General features: G+C 43.0%; 1 protein-coding gene across 3 annotated transcripts in view; it reads right to left on the bottom strand.

The window, feature by feature from the left end:
* The window catches only part of TMEM161B (transmembrane protein 161B), a 248,632-nt gene that overhangs the window by 112,546 nt on the left and 117,687 nt on the right, over nucleotides 1–18,399 (bottom strand). For all 3 annotated transcript variants that reach the window (XM_029573644.1, XM_029573628.1, XM_029573636.1), the window contains exon 5: nucleotides 7,886–8,042. In XM_029573644.1, coding sequence (XP_029429504.1) covers nucleotides 7,886–8,042 — 157 coding nt within the window. The remainder of the gene's footprint in view (nucleotides 1–7,885; nucleotides 8,043–18,399) is intronic.

Raw genomic sequence — 18,399 nt, 5'->3', positions numbered from 1 at the left:
GACTGGTCAGGAAGGTGACATGTATGTGTGTGAGAGAGAGACTGGTCAGGGAGATAATTGGTCTGTGAGAGAAACTGGTCCTGAGGGTGTGATGAGAGAGAGAGAGAGAGAGACTGACTGGTCCCTAAGAAAGAGGACCATGAGGACAGAGCTTCAGCAGCCACTGCTGCTTCTGGTGAGTGCTATTGGCCTGCAAGGAAAAGGAGTAGGAAAGCTGCTGGAGAAAGTAAGTTAAGATGGCTTTTTAAGCTCTTGATTGACTGCCATTTTAATTATGGGGTATTATGTTATGTGTCTGCTGTTTTGAAATATTTTATTAGTGTTTGGATAATTTTTAATAATTTTAAGAGTTTTTAATTGTTTTTAATTGCTAGATGTTGTTCTGTTCATCAGCTGTTTTGAAACATTTATTAGTATAGTTTTACAATAATTTTTGTGTGGAGCTCTACAGCAGCTTGGCTTGTTCTGTTTTCCTAACTGGAGGTGCATTGGTGTTTAGGGCCTGATTTAATACTTATAGTGTTGCCTTTTCATAAGCAGGGTTGTTCCATTTGAGTGCATGCCATAATGAAAGTGTAACTTATTTATTGTGTGGAATGGTATGTGTGCACTATTGTAGATCCTGGGAGTATGTTAGGTGCTATCTCTCTGTTTCCATTTCTCCAGGTTTGCACTGCATGCAGAGTGGCTTTTTTGGGTTTCCATTCCATTTTCTGTCTCTATTTGCAATTTGCGGTCTTTCTGTACTTGGTGAAGGTCAGTTCTGTGTGTGTGAGAACGAGGTGAGGTATTTAACTAGCATGGCTAGTAAAATACCTCACTTTGGCCTAGATTTATCAATTTGCTGTAAATATCTCATGCAATAGAAAAAGGGGCGTGTTATGGTAATTGCTTAATTATCGCAATGTGTGCTATGTTAGCACACATTGCATTAACTTTTTACACTTTGTGCTAATACCTACATAATTGCTTTTTCCTACTTGCAAACAGGCCGATACAGTACAGTGCGCTCCAACGGAGCGCATTGTTAGCTGGCATTTGGACGCGCGTTTTGGACGCGCTAGCTTTACCCCTTATTCAGTAAGAGGTAATAGCGTGTCCAAAATGCGCATCCAACCCCCCCGAACCTAATAGCGCCCGCAACATGCAAATGCATGTTATGGCCCTATTAGGTATTCCCGCGCGATTCAGAAAGCAAAATGTGCAGCCATGCCGCACATTTTGCTTTCAGAAATTAGCGCTAATTTCTCCGGGCACCGGGAAAGTGCACAGAAAAGCAGTCACCCTCCGACTTAATATCATGGCGATATTAAGTCAGAGGTCCCGAAAGTTTAAAAATAAAAAAAAATTTAAAAATTTAAAATGGACCCGCGGCTGGCCCATTTTGCCGGCATCCGGTTTCCGAACCCATGACTGTCAGCGGGCTCGAGAACCGACACCAGCAAAATTGAGCGGCGGCTGTCAAACCTGCTGACAGCCGCCGCTTCCGTCAAAAAAGAGGCGCTAGGGACGTGGTAGCTATTTATCTCTCTATAGGATGCCCACCTAATAACTCAAGTGAGGTTTAGGTAGTAGTGTAGGGGGGTTAAGGGCCACTTTTACATGCAGAGTGAGGTGTAAGAACAGAACAGTACGCTCTTGTGAAGATTTGATGTCCTTCAGAGTGAGGAAACTCACACAATGATGAGATTTGTACAATGTTCTCTCAAACTAGCTTGATGGACTCTCTACCTGGGTAACAATGTGCTGTTCCAAAACTGCAAGAATACTAATGGTAATGCAGAGCGCATAGGGCAATAAATAAACAAACTAAGGCAAAGGGCAACGAGAGTATAATGCATTCAGAGTAGCAGGAAAAATACACAAAAATCAAACAAATATTTCATTGGAGTTACCTAATCGAATGACCGCTGGAATCTCCTTTGCTGCAATGGAACCCATAGCGTTGAAAAAATTATGACCAGAAACAGAAGTTTAAATACTGTGTTTGGCGCCAAAATAGATGTCAATCAAAATTTTTAAAAAGTGAAACAATATGGATGGTGCGAGTGGGGAGCACCTAAAAAACGCAATGTATTCAAAGTACTGTGTGATGAAAAAGGTGAGTTCTTGTCCATTCTTTACTGTGCTTAACATCATTATAGAATCAGCTTTATTTTGTAATTTTCATTTTGACCATCATATTAGAATATATATTTTTTGCCATCTTAATTATGTTACTCTTTTGGCATTTCAGAATTTTTGCTAAATAATTTCCCTCATTTTTTTCAATTTATTATTTACATGTAGTCATGCGCATCTAGAATGGTTGATATAACAGGAACTCAGACAAAAGAGTATTTATCTTGAATAAAATCAAGAGCAGGTAAATATATATAAAATTAATATAGCATAAAAGATATAACATTTAGGACCATATTAAAAACTAATTATTAAAAGCTATTTTATTTTTTATTAGTAATCAAAATTTAATATTAAGCACTACATTAAGAACAATTTGTTTGTTCATGGTTTTCCTATTAGTAATTAATTTTAATATGTTTTTCATTTGTGCCATATCAAGGAACCCAATAGATGATTATAGTTCACTACACTCTGCAACGACACCTTTTGAACAATATATTGCTCACACAGGTATTTAATCTTTTTATTAGCCTTCACTTTGGTGCCACAGTCTTTATGTACATATATGTTTTTTCCTCTCTCAGCTGTTTACATTATTTATTTATATATTTGATGTCCACACTTGTTTTAGTTTGGTCATTTTATATGTAGTTTATTTACATATATGTTATTATTCTCCTTTTTATGTCTTCATATTTTTGTTATTTATATGGGATTTTATATGTTTTATGTATGTTTGTATATGCTATTTATATGTTGTTTTACATCTTGTAGGCCCTGAAGCAGCCCCCTCTATGTGGGCGAAACTTGGCCAGAGCCAGACAATCATTGGGCAACTTATTTTTACTCCAATAAAGAATTTTAAGTACTTTTGATCTACCTTCTTTGTTTACCTCATGGAAAAATTTCTGCCAAAGTTTCTAGAAATATTTTGGCTGGCACACTGAGCATGCCCAGCATGCCACCATCCCTGTGTCCACGCGGGGTCTCTCTTCAGTCGTGTACATAGATATAAGAAAAGAACAAATCAACTAGAAGAACCCAACTCTGCGGGGCAACTGGCAGGTTTCGTGAGGACTAACATCCTGCTGTCCTAGGAGAACACCTGTTTACAGGTAAGCAACTGTGCTTTCTCCTAGAACGAGCAGGATGATAGTCCTCAAACATGGGTGAATCCCTAGCTACTGACTGGACCCGAACCAGCGGAACAAACAGACACCAAACCAGGTGCCAACGGCAACAACAGAGGTGCTGGTGGTAATCGCAGGGACAACCTGAACAAAAAACCAGGGGCCCTTGGTGGAAGAATTGGGTTCACAGCTGAAAAAGGTTTCGCAGGCAGACTGGCCGAATCTGCTATCCTGCCGGTCATCCCTGTCCAGACAATAATGCACAGGATAAGTGTGAAGCTAACTCCATGTCATACTCTGCAGATCTCTCCCAACATAACTGCATGCAGGCAGGCTACAGAGGTTGCCATGGCACTTATGGAGTGCACCGTGGTGGGGACCTCCAGGTGCAGGCCCACCTAGTCATAGTAGAAAGATAAGGTCCACTATCCAGATGGAAAGAGTCTGCTTAGTAACGGCCATGGAGTCAAATGAGATAAACAGCTGGGTGGATAGCCTGTGGCCTGCCATATGGTCCAGGTAGAAGCCCAGGGCCCTCTTACAATCCAGTTTGTGCAGAGCCCTCTCTCTCTCCCTGGCCAGCATGAGGCCAGGGAAAGAAAGCAGGCAGCACACAGACTGATTAAGATGAAGTCTGTAACCACCTTGCACAGGAACGAGGGCTGCATGTGCAGAACCACCCTGTCATGAAAGAATCTAGTAAAGGGTGAATAAGTCACTAAGGTATGCAGCTCACTGATCCTGCGTGCCGATGTGACCGCTATCAAGAAATCCACCTTCCATATCAAATGCTTGAGAGCGCACGAACACAGCGGCTCAAATGGGGCTTTCATCAGCTGGGCTAGTACCACATTCAGGTCCCATGAGAATGCAGGGGGTCACAGTGGAGGCCCAGCTGAAGTAGCCCTTGTATGAACCGTCCTACGATAGACTGCACCAAGATGGGCGAACCGTCCACGTCTTGATGGTACACACATATGGTGCTGAAGTGCACTCACATGGAGTTGGTTTTAAGACCTGCCTCCGAAAGGTGCAGAATATAGTCCAGGAGATGTCCTACAGGGCAAGAGAAGGGATAGAGACCCTTTTGCTCGCACCATATGCTCTTCTACTTCAATGCATAAGACTTCCTGGTGGATGGCTTCTTGGAAGCCACCAGGACCCTGGTCACGTCCTCTGAAAAGGCCAGGGGTTGCAGGATCAACCTTTCAACATCCATGCCATAAGGGACAGGGCACGGAGGTTGGGATGGCGCTGTATGCTATGATCCTGGGAGAGGAGGTCTGGAGCCGTCCCCAGATTGATCAGGTTCTTCCTGGACAGTTGCCGCAGAAGCGGGAACCATACCTGCCGTGGCCAATGTGGGGCGACAAAGATCATGGATCATCGGTCTTGGCGAAGTTTCAGGAGAGTCCTCAACATTAATAGAAGAGGCAGACTGGCAAACAGGAGGCCCGTCCCTCAATGGATTGTAAAGGCGTGCATGGGTGGCACGTCATCCGATCTGGCCAGAGAGTAGTACCAGGCCACCTTCTTGTTGCTGGAGGCGGCGAATGGGGTTCCCACGGAGACGGAAAAGCCGATCCGCTACCTCCTGTTTCAGGGACCACTCGTGAGGGTTGGAAGGTGCGGCTCAACCGGTCTGCTAGGGCGTTCTTTATGCCCGCCAGGTAAACGGCCTGGAGAAGCATCCCTTGCACCAGTGCCCAGCTCCAGATTTGCACTGCCTCCTGACAAAGGAGGAAGGACCTGGTACCACCATGGTAACATAGTTGTCTGTCTGAACGAGGATGACCTTTGTTGGCCAAGCAATCCCGGAAGGCCCATAGGGCATACCGGATTGCCCTCAATTCCAAGAGGTTTATCTGGAACTGCGACTCCAACGCAGACCAGAAACCCTAAGTACGGAGGCCATCAACGTAGGCTCTTCACCTCAGGTGAGACGCATCCGTGGTCAGCACAACCTGAGGCGAGGGTGCCTGAAAGGGAATACCCTGCTCTAGGTTGAATGGAGACGTCCACCAAATCAGGAGGTCCGGAGTTGATGGGGACACCTAGATGCGGACCTGGAGGCACTGGGTGTCCAGCACCGGAATCAGTATGGACGGCCTGGAACACAAACATCGAGGGAGGTTCGGGCCTCCTCGTTTCGAGGCAACTTAAGTAGCAAGGCAACAAGCGCCATGGTCCTCACATGCCTGGTCCCGTGCTCAGATGGGGGATCGGTGTTGTTTGCGGGATCTCTCATGGTGCTCAACCCAGTCTTTCCTCAGTGCCAAGGATGATGAAGATGACTCGGATGTTCAGGATTTCAAGGACACCGAGACCAGCCGATCCTTGGAGCCCCTCTGCCCCAAGAGCTTCAGGGCAGGGGTGGTGATCGAGGGCAATCGGTTCCTCTTGCTCCCTAGGTGTTGAGGGCGCAGACACAGGCATAGAGGGCTTGGATTTGCCCGAGCCACATACCTTCTCCATTATATCCAGCCTGGCCCAACAGCCCAACGGGGGTCATCTGGGCACATAATTCGCAGCCGCGGACAGCATGCGATGCCCCCAGGCAGAGGACGCACACTTCATGTGGATCCATTAGAGACATAAGTCCGGGGGCACTAGGGGCATCAGCGAAAGCCCGAGGCAGCCATGAGGTACACAGAGACCTCAAGGGCATGACGACCAGCAGATATGGGAGAAGAGAAAAGGGGTGATAAACATGTAGATATAGGTGAACCGGTAGATATAGTGTATTTGGATTTTCAGAAGGCATTTGACAAAGTTCCTCATGAGAGGCTTCTAAGAAAAGTAAAAAGTCACTCGATAGGTGGCGATATCCTTTTGTGGACTAGAAACTGGTTAAAAGACAGGAAACAGAGAGTAAGATTAAATGGACAATTTTCTCAGTGGAAAAGGGTATACAGTGGAGTGCCTCAAGGATCTGTACTAGGACCCGTACCTTTCAATATATTTATAAATAATCTGGAAAGGAATACAGCGAGTGAGGTAATCAAATTTGCAGAAGATACAAAATTATTCAGAGTGGTTAAATCACAAGCAGATTGTGATAAATTGCAGGAGAACCTTGTGAGACTGGAAAATTGAGCATCCAAATGGCAGATAAAATTTAATGTGGATAAGTGCAAGGTGATGCACATAGGGAAAAATAACCCATACTGTAGTTACACAATGTTAGGTTCCATATTAGGAGCTACCGCCCAAGAAAGAGATGTAGGCGTCATAGAGGATAATACTTTGAAATCGTTGGCTCAGTGTGCTGTGGCAGTCAAAAAAGCAAACAAAATGTTAGGAATTATTAGGAAGGGAATGGTGAATAAAACGGAGGATGTCATAATGTCTGTGTATCGCTCTATGGTGAGACCGCACCTTGAATACTGTCTACAATTCTGGTTTCCGCATCTCAAGAAAGATATAGTTGTGATGGAGAAGGTATAGAGAAGGGCGATCAAAATGATAAAGGGGATAGAACAGCTCCCCTATGAGGAAAGACTAAAGAGGTTAGTGCAGTTTGTGTAGCTGGGTTTAAAAAAGGATTGGATAAGTTCTTGGAGGAGAAGTCCATTGCCTGCTATTAATCAAGTTAATTTAGAAAATAGCCACTGTTATTACTAGCATCAGTAGCATGGGATATACTTAGTTTTTGTGTAATTGCCAGGTACTTGTAGCCTGGATTGGCCACTGTTGGAAACAAGATGCTGGGCTTGATGGACCCTTGGTCTGACCCAGTATGGCATGTTCTTATGTTCTCACCGACAGAGAAGAACCCGAGGAGACCAAAGAGAGATCCAGCGCAGGAAAAAATATGCGAAGGGAAAAACTTTTTCGAAGAAAACACAAGTTTTCCGACCAAAGAGCACGATCTCCACCTCCGCAGAAAAGAAAGGACTGAAGAGAGACTCCGCATAGACGCAGGTATGGTGGCATGCTGGGCCTGCTCAGTGTGCCAGCCAAAGTTTCTTGAAACTCCGACAAAAGTTTTTCCGTGCCGGGCTCCAACTGATAATGTCACCCATGTGTGAGGACTACCATCCTGCTTGTCCTAGGAGAACAAATGTTTGAAAATGTAAGCTTTGAATCTATGAAATGTCCCTTTCTTAGGCAACTGCTTGACTGATTTTCTTTTTACAAGTCTACATAACAGAGAGCTAGTCTAGCAAAGGTATAACATCATTCACACGTCATTTGTAGATTTTTAAACCACACTGATTATATCTCATGTGAAAATAAAACAAGTTGCAACATAAAACATTAATTTAACTCTTTTGCAGTGTTTCTAGTGATTATAATCATACAGTTTGGTTCTGCTTGCTAACTGATCATTGTGGAAAGCATTAATTTCAACTACAGCAATTACCATAGCACAGGGAAACACATTTTCATAAAAATTCTATAAAAAATTTGATGTTGTTAAGAATAGTACCCAATCCCTATTTCTTCATCATGGGGTACTAACTTCTAGAAAATGCATAGGTGGATATTTAAGCAACACTATTATTTATTACTGCTTAACCAGTCGCATACAGTAAATGTTTTTATTTGAAAACTACAGAAGTGAAAAGTGCAAGTTGAACCATTACTCATTTTTAATACAGGAGAAAAGAATCAATGAAAAAGGATACACTGCAAATGCTAGAACAAGGACACACCAGACAATGCTGATATTAGTTTCTTGCGATGGCATCATCATACTGTAGTAAGCTTCAGTTATTACATACACCAATGTAGCTATCACCGTGAAGTCCACCAACCACTGATATTCAGGAAAGTAATGCAGCGCTGAAATAAAATTAAAAGAAAACTTAAAAACAAGCATTTTTACAAAGATATCTCTTAGAATGCAGGTCACCATTATAAGGTATCTACTACATATTAAAGAAGCACTTTGTGAAGTGCTAACATTATTACCTTAAGTCAGTTTCCCAAACCTTTTCAAGCTCAAGCTACATATGCACTAACAAATATAAATTGAGAAGCATGCCAACCTCCACAGAGCAAGCAGTGTGGAAATAGAGAAGATGCCTTTGGCCAAAAGAAGAGCTTAGTGAAACAATGAAAGACACACCAATCTCTTCCAAATTTAAAACCAGGGCAGAGAGGGGGTAGAGACACATATGAACCCATCACAATGGACCGGTTCCTTCTATTTACAAATGCTGTAGAAGGGAGACGTTCACGTGATGTGGGCAGCTGGTTTGGTTAGTTACCTTGACTGCCACATTTTGTTGCCACAGCTCTTCCACTACGCTGCTCCCAACACTCAGAGTGAGTCACATCCAGTGCTCAGTGACCACACTCCCCATCTCATTAAGCCTAGGGATAGGACAAAGGCTGGAAGAATTCAAAAGAGGCAGCTTAGAAGTTGATGCTGTGTGTATCATGTGTGCTGCACAAAGCAGGGGCAAGCTATTCATGCCCTGCATGCTGCCCATTAATTACCACATGCTGATGCTGTAGCTACAAAGAAGAGGCATGTATGATTATGCATGTTTAAGAACCACTGCTGGTGTCTGCTTTGAGTTGCTGAGAGCACAACCCAGGTGATGGTCTGGATGTGAGCAGTAGGCAAAGATGACTGTTTTCTGTGGCACACCTGCTCATGTCTGATGGCACACTGGTTGAGAAACACTGTCTTTAAGCAACTATAATGCTTCTGGTATTTCCACCTGGGGACTAATCCTTTAGAATCTCAAATTATGTTATAAAATTAATTTAAAAGCTATCAAACATCAGCAAAAGTATGGAACAGGGCTTAAAACATGAACCTGCTTGGTTTATTTATTATTATTTTTGAGGGGTTTTTTTGCTGCATGGTGTTCACATGGTAAAAAAAAACAAAAAAACAAAAAAAAAGGGGAGGCACAAAAGAAAGAAGCCCTCCAAGTTTTATACATTACGAAGTCAATATTCAGACACAGCCGGCTAAGTAAATTAGCCAGAAAGGACTTATTCGTCTACTATCCAGCTAACTTAGCCGAGATATTCTCTGGTGCAGGAGTGACGTTGAATATACCCAGATAAGTTTAAAGTTAACCAGATAAGTTTGAATATTGCTACTTATTTGGCTAGGTTAGCTCCTCCCAGTTACACCCCTGGAAAGCCTCTTTTTTTTAATCCAGCTAATTTTTAGCAAGCTAATCTAGCCGGATAAAGGTTGAATATACCAAAACTTGTTATTTGGCTAACTTTGTTATCCATCTAAATAGCTTTTGAATATTGACCTCTACATAACAAATGTGACCCATCATCTTGTTTCTGAAAGTAAAAAAAAATAATAGCTTAAAAAAATAAACAAAAATGAAAAACAAGCGTGAAAAATGTTTTGTTCATACACACAGTACAATCAAATTACTGAAAGCAGGAATGAAAAATGTATAATCATAACCCATTGTAAAAGCACTCCTACAAAAATTTAGTTTTTGTAATGTTCTATTATAATTAAATATCCTGAAATAAATCATATGGTGGACTGTAACTCCAAAAAAATATATACTTTTTGAAATTGAAGGAGGCCAAATGTGGTAAAATTGGCAATGTCATTATATCCAATGTAAACCAACAATATAGATCCTCAAATTTAGAAACACTAAAAAGTTATCAATATGGGTCTGCATCACTCTTGTTTTTCATTTTTGTTTATGTTTGAAGATACTAATTTTAAGTTACTTTCAAAAATAATCTAAAAAACCTTAGAGAGTCACCTTATTTTTTCTACATTTGCTGTATGATGTGCAATCTTTCTCATGCAGCTGCATTTATGGGCTTGACTGACAATGCCCTAAGCCTTGCAGTACTTAAACTAGTATAAGAAAATGTTTCTATAAATCTATTCCCTTTTTAAAATTAATTATTTTACAGTGCATATATTTGCCATGATTGCGGCCTTTTTTGACATCTACTTCCCATGTCTGCTGTCCTAGGGAGAAAAATACAGAGCTCTCCATGGTTTGGTATTTTTAATTTTGATAATAGTGGCATGGATTAGGCCCCGCTGTCTTTACTCAGCTTGTGCATTAGAGGCAAGCAAAGGAAATAAATAGTGGAAGGAGCAAATTAAGCTGTTAATTTAATTTCTTGAAATACCGCAAATGATTACTTTCTTCTCATAAGTTAATCGACTAACACACTAACTTTACAATTTTATCCAAGATGGAAGATTCAATATATAGCCACATGAACAATAACGAACAAACTCGCCGAAAAGGAAACCAAACTGAAAAGATACATCTACTTTCTCATACTGTAAGATGACTATCATCATTTAAGGGCTCACAATCAAAAATCCTCTAGTGATTACCGATATGTTAACATTCTAGTCAAACTGAAAAATCAATAAATGTACCAAGCATACAAGAAAAAGAAACTGGAAACATCTTGAAAAGAATAGCAAATTTGCTTACTATAAACAAGGTTCTCCATAGACAGGAGGATGAATTAGCCAGGGAATGTGAGTGATATCATCCAACAGCACCAATGGACCCATCTTCCTAGCTTACTACTGAGCATGCACTGAAGTTTCTGTGCATGCACTGCCTCATGAGTTCTTAAGTCAATTGTAGAGCTATGCTTTAGCTAGGGAGTCAACTCTCCAAAGAGGTGAACAGGTATTTATTTATTAAAAATATGTCTATTCCGCCTATAACAACTTTGTTAACCTAACTGGATTTCAAAATTAACATAAACAATGTTAAGACAAACACATGGCTAATTCATCCTGTTCTCTACAGTACCATTCACAATAAGCAAACTTGTACTCTCCATTGATAAGCAGGGTTGAACTAGCCATGACATGAGGGACATCCCAAGCTAAGGAGGAGTACGCCTGAATAAACATGAGAAGTCTCAAGTGCATGGTGGTGCACTTTCTGAAAAAAACAATTCGGATTCCTTACGAAGAGTGGTCTACTGGGTGAACGGTCTGTGCAAAACTGCTTGCCAAAAGCTACTGTCGCTTCTGGAGAGATTGTCCAGACAACAGTGAGATATGAAGGTGTGACTCGATGACCAAGGTGCAGCTTTGCAGATTTCTTCGACTGACACAGTGTTTAAGTGAACCACTGAAGTAGCCCATGGCTCTTACTTAATAAGTCTTGACAAAATCTTTGATCTGAAAGTCAGCCAGACAAGAGCAATGTGCGATACGATGAGTGCGGTTATCAAATTTGCGGATGATACAAAATTATTCAGAGTAGTTAAATCACAAACGGATTGTGATACATTACAGGAGGACCTTGCAAGACTGGAAGATTGGGCATCCAAATGGCAGATGAAATTTAATGTGGACAAGTGCAAGGTGTTGCATATAGGGAAAAATAACCCTTGGAGTAGTTACACGATGTTAGGTTCCATATTAGGAGCTACCAACCAGGAAAAAGATCTAGGCATTATAGTGGATAATACTTTAAAATCGTCGGATCAGTGTGCTACGGCAGTCAAAAAAGCAAACAGAATGTTAAGAATTATTAGGAAGGGAATGGTGAATAAAACGGAAAATGTCATAATGCCTCTATATCGCTCCATGGTGAGACCGCACCTTGAATTCTGTGTACAATTCTGGTCGCCGCACCTCAAAAAATATATAGTTGCGATGGAGAAGGTACAGAGAAGGGCAACCAAAATGATAAAGGGGATAGAACAGCTCCCCTATGAGGAAAGGCTGAAGAGGTTAGGGCTGTTCAGCTTGGAGAAGAGACGGCTGAGGGGAGATATGATAGAGGTCTTTAAGATCATGAAAGGCATTGAACGAGTAGATGTGAATCGGTTATTTACACTTTCGAATAATAGAAGGACAAAGGGGGGCATTCCATGAAGTTAGCAAGTAGCACATTTAAGACTAATCAGAGAAAAGTCTTTTTTTACTCAATGCACAATAAAGCTCTGAAATTTGTTTCCAGAGGATGTGGTTAGTGCAGTTAGTGTAGCTGGGTTCAAAAAAGGTTTGGATAAGTTCTTGGAGGAGAAGTCCATTAACCGCTATTAATCAAGTTTAGTTAGGGAATAGCCACTGCTATTAATTACATCAGTAGCATGGGATCTTCTTAGTGTTTGGGTACTTGCCAGGTTCTTGTGGCCTGGTTTGGCCTCTGTTGGAAACAGGATGCTGGGCTTGATGGACCCTTGGTCTGACCCAGCATGGCAATTTCTTATGTTATGTTCAGTTTGCTAGTCAGTTGGACAATGTGTGTTTGGCAACCGTCACACCCAATCTGCTATGATGGAAGGAGACAAAAAGGTAAGAAGCCTCACAATGTGGTTGAGTTCTCTTCAGATAATAGGCTAAGGTCCTATTATAGTTCAGTGAATGGAGGGCCTTTTCCTCTTTATGTGCATGAAGTCTTAGAAAGAACATGAACAAAACAATGGCTTGATTCTCAGCTACAGACTTAGGATTGTGAGCCTTCTGGGGACAGAGAAATACCTACAGTATTTGAATGTAATCTGCTTTGAAGTGATAAAACAAAATGGGAATATACTGAGAAATTACTACTTACCTGATAATTTCCTTTTCTACAAGGTGGACAGATGGATTTAGGACCAGTGGGTTATGCATCTCTACCAGCAGATGGGAGACAGAGCAAACTGATGTCACATTATATATAGTCCTGCAGTGACATCAGGCTGCCAGTATTCTCTTCAAAAGCAACTGTGGACAGACTAGCAAAAGTTGATTAAAAACAGCCAATCATTTCTGTATACAACCAACAAAAAATGAACTCAGGCAAGAATGTATGCATACTAGTCTAGGGACTGGATGAACACTTACCAGTAATCCCCTGAAACACATAGCCACACAGGCGACAGCCAAGGACGGGAAGCTGAATCCATCTAAAGGAAAAGGAAATTATCAGATAAGTAGTAATTTATCATTTCCTAGCATATAGATAGATGGATTCAGGATCAGTGGGCTGTACCAAGCTACTCCCGAATAGCGTGGAACACTGCCTGCGGTCCAGTCAACATTGCACGTCCTCCCTGGCCTGCACATCCAGATGATAATACCTGCAAAAGGTATGTAAGGAGGACCACGTTGCAGCTCGGCAAATGTCAACGGGAGACAACAACCTAACCTCCGCCCTAGTGGAATGAGCCTTAACCTGAGAAGGCAAAGCCTTTTTAGAATCCACATAAGCGGCCATGACTACCTCCTTAATCCAGTAAGCTAGTGTAGCCTGCAAAGTTGGTTCACCCTGTTTTCCTCCACCATGAAGGCCAAACAGGCAATCCATCTTTCGGAAAACTTTACAAACCTCCAGATACCTCACAACATGTCTCTTGACATCCAAGGGATGCAACAGGCAATATCTTAACCATCTCTTTCCTTATCCAAAGCAGTAAGAAAATGGACTAATTCAAGTGAAAATCCGAGACCACGTTAAGTAAGAATGAAAGAACAGTATGCAGCTGTACTGCTCCTGGAGTCATCTGAAGGAATGGATCCTGGCAAGACAAGGCCTGCAGCTCGGAAATTCGACAAGCAGATCAAATCACCACCAGAAACACCGTTTTCAAGGTCAATAACCACAAGAAAAGGCTATGCAGTGGCCAAAACATAGGGCCCACCAAGAAATCCAACACCAGGTTAAGACTCCACAAAGAAGCCATTAACCGCAAGGGAGGACACCGATGTTTCACTCCCCTCAAGAAATGGGACACATCAGGATGGGACAATAAGGATTCACCATTCCCCTGGCCACTGAAACATGCAAGAGCCGCTACCTGTACCTTCAAGGAATTAAGGGCCAGAACTTTTTAACCCATCCTGCAAAACTTCCAAAATGAGCAGGATCTTAACTGAACGAGGCAGAACACTTTGATCCTCACACCAAACCTCAAACACTCGCCAAACCAACACATAGGCTAAGGAAGTGGAGCTTTCGAGCTTGTAGCAAGGTGGCAATCACCGCAGAAGAATATCCATGCTTCAACAAACAAGCCTTCTCAAGGGCCATACCGTAAGACAAAAAAAGAGTCAGAGTTTCGAGAAGGACAGGCCCCAGTTACAACAGATTCCTGTGCACCAGAAGCCGAAGGGGTGATTCCACCGGGAGCTGCCACTGATCTGCATACCATGGTGTTCTGGGCTAATCTGGTACTACCAGAAGAACCATCCTCCTGAGGCGCTCAATCCTTCGGACTAATCTGCCCAACATGAACCATGGAGGAAAGGCGTACAGCAGCTTGTCTTCCGGCCAGTCCTGCACAAAAGCATCGATACCCAAGGACTTTGGATCTCTCCTGTGACTGAAGAATCGCACAACTTTCGCACTACGAAAAATAGCAAGCAGGTCTATAAATGGATGGCCCCAGCGATCCACTATCAGCTGAAACGCCTCATTTGATAGCGCCCATTCTCCTGGGTCCAGAGTTTCCCTGTTGAGAAAGTCTGCCCTTACATTGTCTTTTCCTGCTTTATGCGAGGCTGAGATCATTTGGAGATGCAGTTTGGCCCATTCCATAAGTTAATCTATCTCATGCAACATTTGTTGACTCTTGGTTCCTCCCTGCCGATTTATGCAAGCCACAATCATTGTGTTGTCTGACATTATCTGGACCGCTCGACCCTGCAGCCTGTCACTGAACTGCCAACCGGACTGCCCTGGCTTTCAAACAATTGATGTTCCAGACTCTTCTGCATCCTAGTGCTGTCAGCTCCTGACAGTGAGCTCTCCAACCACAGAGGCTCGCGTCTGTCGTCAGTACTAGCCAGTCTGGTGGTAATAGGGAAATTGCATTCTTTAGATGATCCGTCTGTAGCAACCACTGCAGTTGGAAGGAAACCTCCATTGGCAGATGGAGCCAAATCGAATTGTCCAGAAACTGTGGGTTCCACCGAGACAACAGGGAGTGCTGAAGAAGACTCATATGCGCTCTCGCCCATGGTACCACTTCCAGGGTTGTCGCCATTAAACCAAGTACCTGTAGGTAGAGCCATATAGTTGGGCGCAGAGTGCTCATCAATAGACATAGCTGTGACATCAACTTTTGAATACGAGCCTCTGGCAGGAAAACCTTACCCTGCTTCATGTCGAACTGAACCCCAAGCTATTCCAATGACTGAGCAGGCTGAAGACTACTCTAGGTCAGGTTCACCACCCAGCCGAGCTCTTACAACAAGGAGCTCACCTTTCATGTCACCAGGCGGCTCTCTTCCAGTGACTTGGCTCAAATCAGTCAGTCGTCCAAATAGGATGAGATCCTAGTACACCCTTTCTCATCTCTGCTGCAACTACCACCATTACCTTGGAAAAGGTCCTGGGAGTGGTGGCCAGACCAAAGGCAGTGTCAGAAACTGATAATGGCATCCCACAACTGCGAACCGTAGAAAGCGTTGATACTCTAGTCCAGCGATTCACTGCTCCACTTGTGCTTCCCTTCTCCCCAGGGGCAGAAGGGCCGATGCAGTTGGCAAGGGATTGCCACCGCCAGAGGCCAGGCTGGCGGCGCCTGAAGTGCGGAGAGATGCGGCGCGCTGCAGCTGGAGGTCAGGCCAGCGGTGGCTGAAGAGTGGAGAGACCCTGCGCGCCGCTGCCGGAGGCCAGGCCGGCGGCAGCTAAAGAGCGGAGAGATGCTGTGCACCGCCAGAAGCCAGGCAGGTGGGAACAAAGAGCAGAGAGATGCTGCGTGCTGCCACTGTAGGCCAGGCCAGCAACAGCTGAAGAGTGAAGAGACCCTGTGCGCCACTGGAGGCCAGGCCAGCGGTGGCTGGAGAGACGATGCACGCCGCCAGAGGCGGCTGATAAGTGGAGGCCAGGCTTATTGGGCCAAACAATGAGAAGAGGCTCCATGTGAGCTTCTATGTGTATGAGTGGCAACTTTGCATGCCTGTGGTAGAATGGGTGCGTGAGTGGCAGCTTTGTGTGTGTGTGGCAGAATGGGTGCCTGGGTGCATGAGTGGCAGTTTTGCAGGTCGTGGTAGAATGGAAGCAAGAGCATTTGTGTGTGATTGAGAGCTTGTATGTAAGTGAGAGCGCATGTGTGTGAGAGAGAGACAGAGATTGTCAGGAAGTTGACTGGTGCATGTTTGTGAGACAGAGACTGTCTGGTCAGCGAGGTAATTGGTGTGTGTGTGTGTGTGTGAGAGAGAGACAGACAGAGACTGGTCAGGAAAATGACTGTGTGTGAGAGAGAGAGACACAGAGACTGGTCAGGAAAATGATTGTGTGTGAGAGAGAGAGAGACAGAGACTGGTCAGGGAAATGATTGTGTGAGAGAGAGAGACAGAGACTGGTCAGGGAAATAAGAACATAATAATATGCCATACTGGGTCAGACCAAGGGTCCATCAAGCCCAGCATCCTGTTTCCAACAGTGGCCAATCCAGGCCATAAGAACCTGGCAAGTACCCAAAAACTAAGTCTATTCCATGTTACCGTTGCTAGTAATAGCAGTGGCTATTTTCTAAGTCAACTTAATAGCAGGTAATGGACTTCTCCTCCAAGAACTTATCCAATCCTTTTTTAAACACAGCTATACTAACTGCACTAACCACATCCTCTGGCAACAAATTCCAGAGTTTAATTGTGCGTTGAGTGAAAAAGAACTTGCTCCGATCAGTTTTAAATGTGCCACATGCTAACTTCATGGAGTGCCCCCTAGTCTTTCTATTATCCGAAGGAGTAAAAAAATGATTCACATCTACCCGTTCTAGACCTCTCATGATTTTAAACACCTCTATCATATCCCCCCTCAGCTGTCTCTTCTCCAAGCTGAAAAGTCCTAACTTCTTTAGTCTTTCTTCATAGGGGAGCTGTTCCATTCCCTTTATCATTTTGGTAGCCCTTCTCTGTACCTTCTCCATCGCAATTATATCTTTTTTGAGATGTGGCGACCAGAATTGTACACAATATTCAAGGTGTGGTCTCACCATGGAGCGATACAGAGGCATTATGACATTTTCCGTTTTATTCACCATTCCCTTTCTAATAATTCCCAACATTGTTTGCTTTTTTGACTGCCGCAGCACACTGAACCGACGATTTCAATGTGTTATCCACTATGACGCCTAGATCTCTTTCTTGGGTTGTAGCACCTAATATGGAACCTAACATTGTGTAACTATAGCATGGGCTATTTTTCCCTATATGCATCACCTTGCACTTGTCCACATTAAATTTCATCTGCCATTTAGATGCCCAATTTTCCAGCCTCACAAGGTCTTCCTGTAATTTCACAATCTGCTTGTGATTTAACTACTCTGAACAATTTTGTATCATCTGCAAATTTGATTACCTCACTCCTCGTATTTCTTTCCAGATCATATATAAATATATTGAAAAGTAAGGGTCCCAGTACAGATCCCTGAGGCACTCCACTGCCCACCCCCTTCCACTGAGAAAATTGTCCATTTATTCCTACTCTCTGTTTCCTGTATTTTAGCCAGTTTGTAATCCACGAAAGGACATCGCCACCTATCCCATGACTTTTTACTTTTCCTAGAAGCCTCTCATGAGGAACTTTGTCAAATGCCTTCTGAAAATCCAAATACACTACGTCTACCGGTTCACCTTTATCCACATGTTTATTAACTCCTTCAAAAAAGTGAAGCAGATTTGTGAGGCAAGACTTGCCTTGGGTAAAGCCATGCTGACTTTGTTCCATTAAACCATGTCTTTCTATATGTTCTGTAATTTTGTTTAGAACACTTTCCACTATTTTTCCTGGCACTGAAGTCAGGCTAACTGGTCTGTAATTTCACAGATCTCTCCTGGAGCCCTTTTTAAATATGGGGGTTACATTAGCTACCCTCCAGTCTTCAGGTACAATGGATGATTTTAATGATAAGTTACAAATTTTTACTAATAGGTCTGAAATTTCATTTTTTAGTTCCTTCAGAACTCTGGGGTATATACCATCCAGTCCAGGTGATTTACTACTCTTCAGTTTATCAAACAAGGTCTACTACATCTTCTAGGTTCACCATGATTTGGTTCAGTCCATCTGAATCATTACCCATGAAAACCTTCTCCAGTACGGGTACCTCCCCAACATACTCTTCAGTAAACACTGAAGAAAAGAAATCATTTAATCTTTCCACGATGGCCTTATCTTCTCTAAGTGCCCCTTTAACCCCTCGATCATCTCACAGTCCAACTGACTCCCTCACAGGCTTTCTGCTTAGGATATATTTTAAAAAAATT

The sequence above is a fragment of the Rhinatrema bivittatum genome, chromosome 1 (assembly GCF_901001135.1).
Source record: "Rhinatrema bivittatum chromosome 1, aRhiBiv1.1, whole genome shotgun sequence".
Taxonomy (NCBI): domain Eukaryota; kingdom Metazoa; phylum Chordata; class Amphibia; order Gymnophiona; family Rhinatrematidae; genus Rhinatrema; species Rhinatrema bivittatum.
The sequence above is the reverse complement of the archived record's forward strand: the minus strand, read 5'-3'. Positions and strand labels throughout refer to the sequence as shown.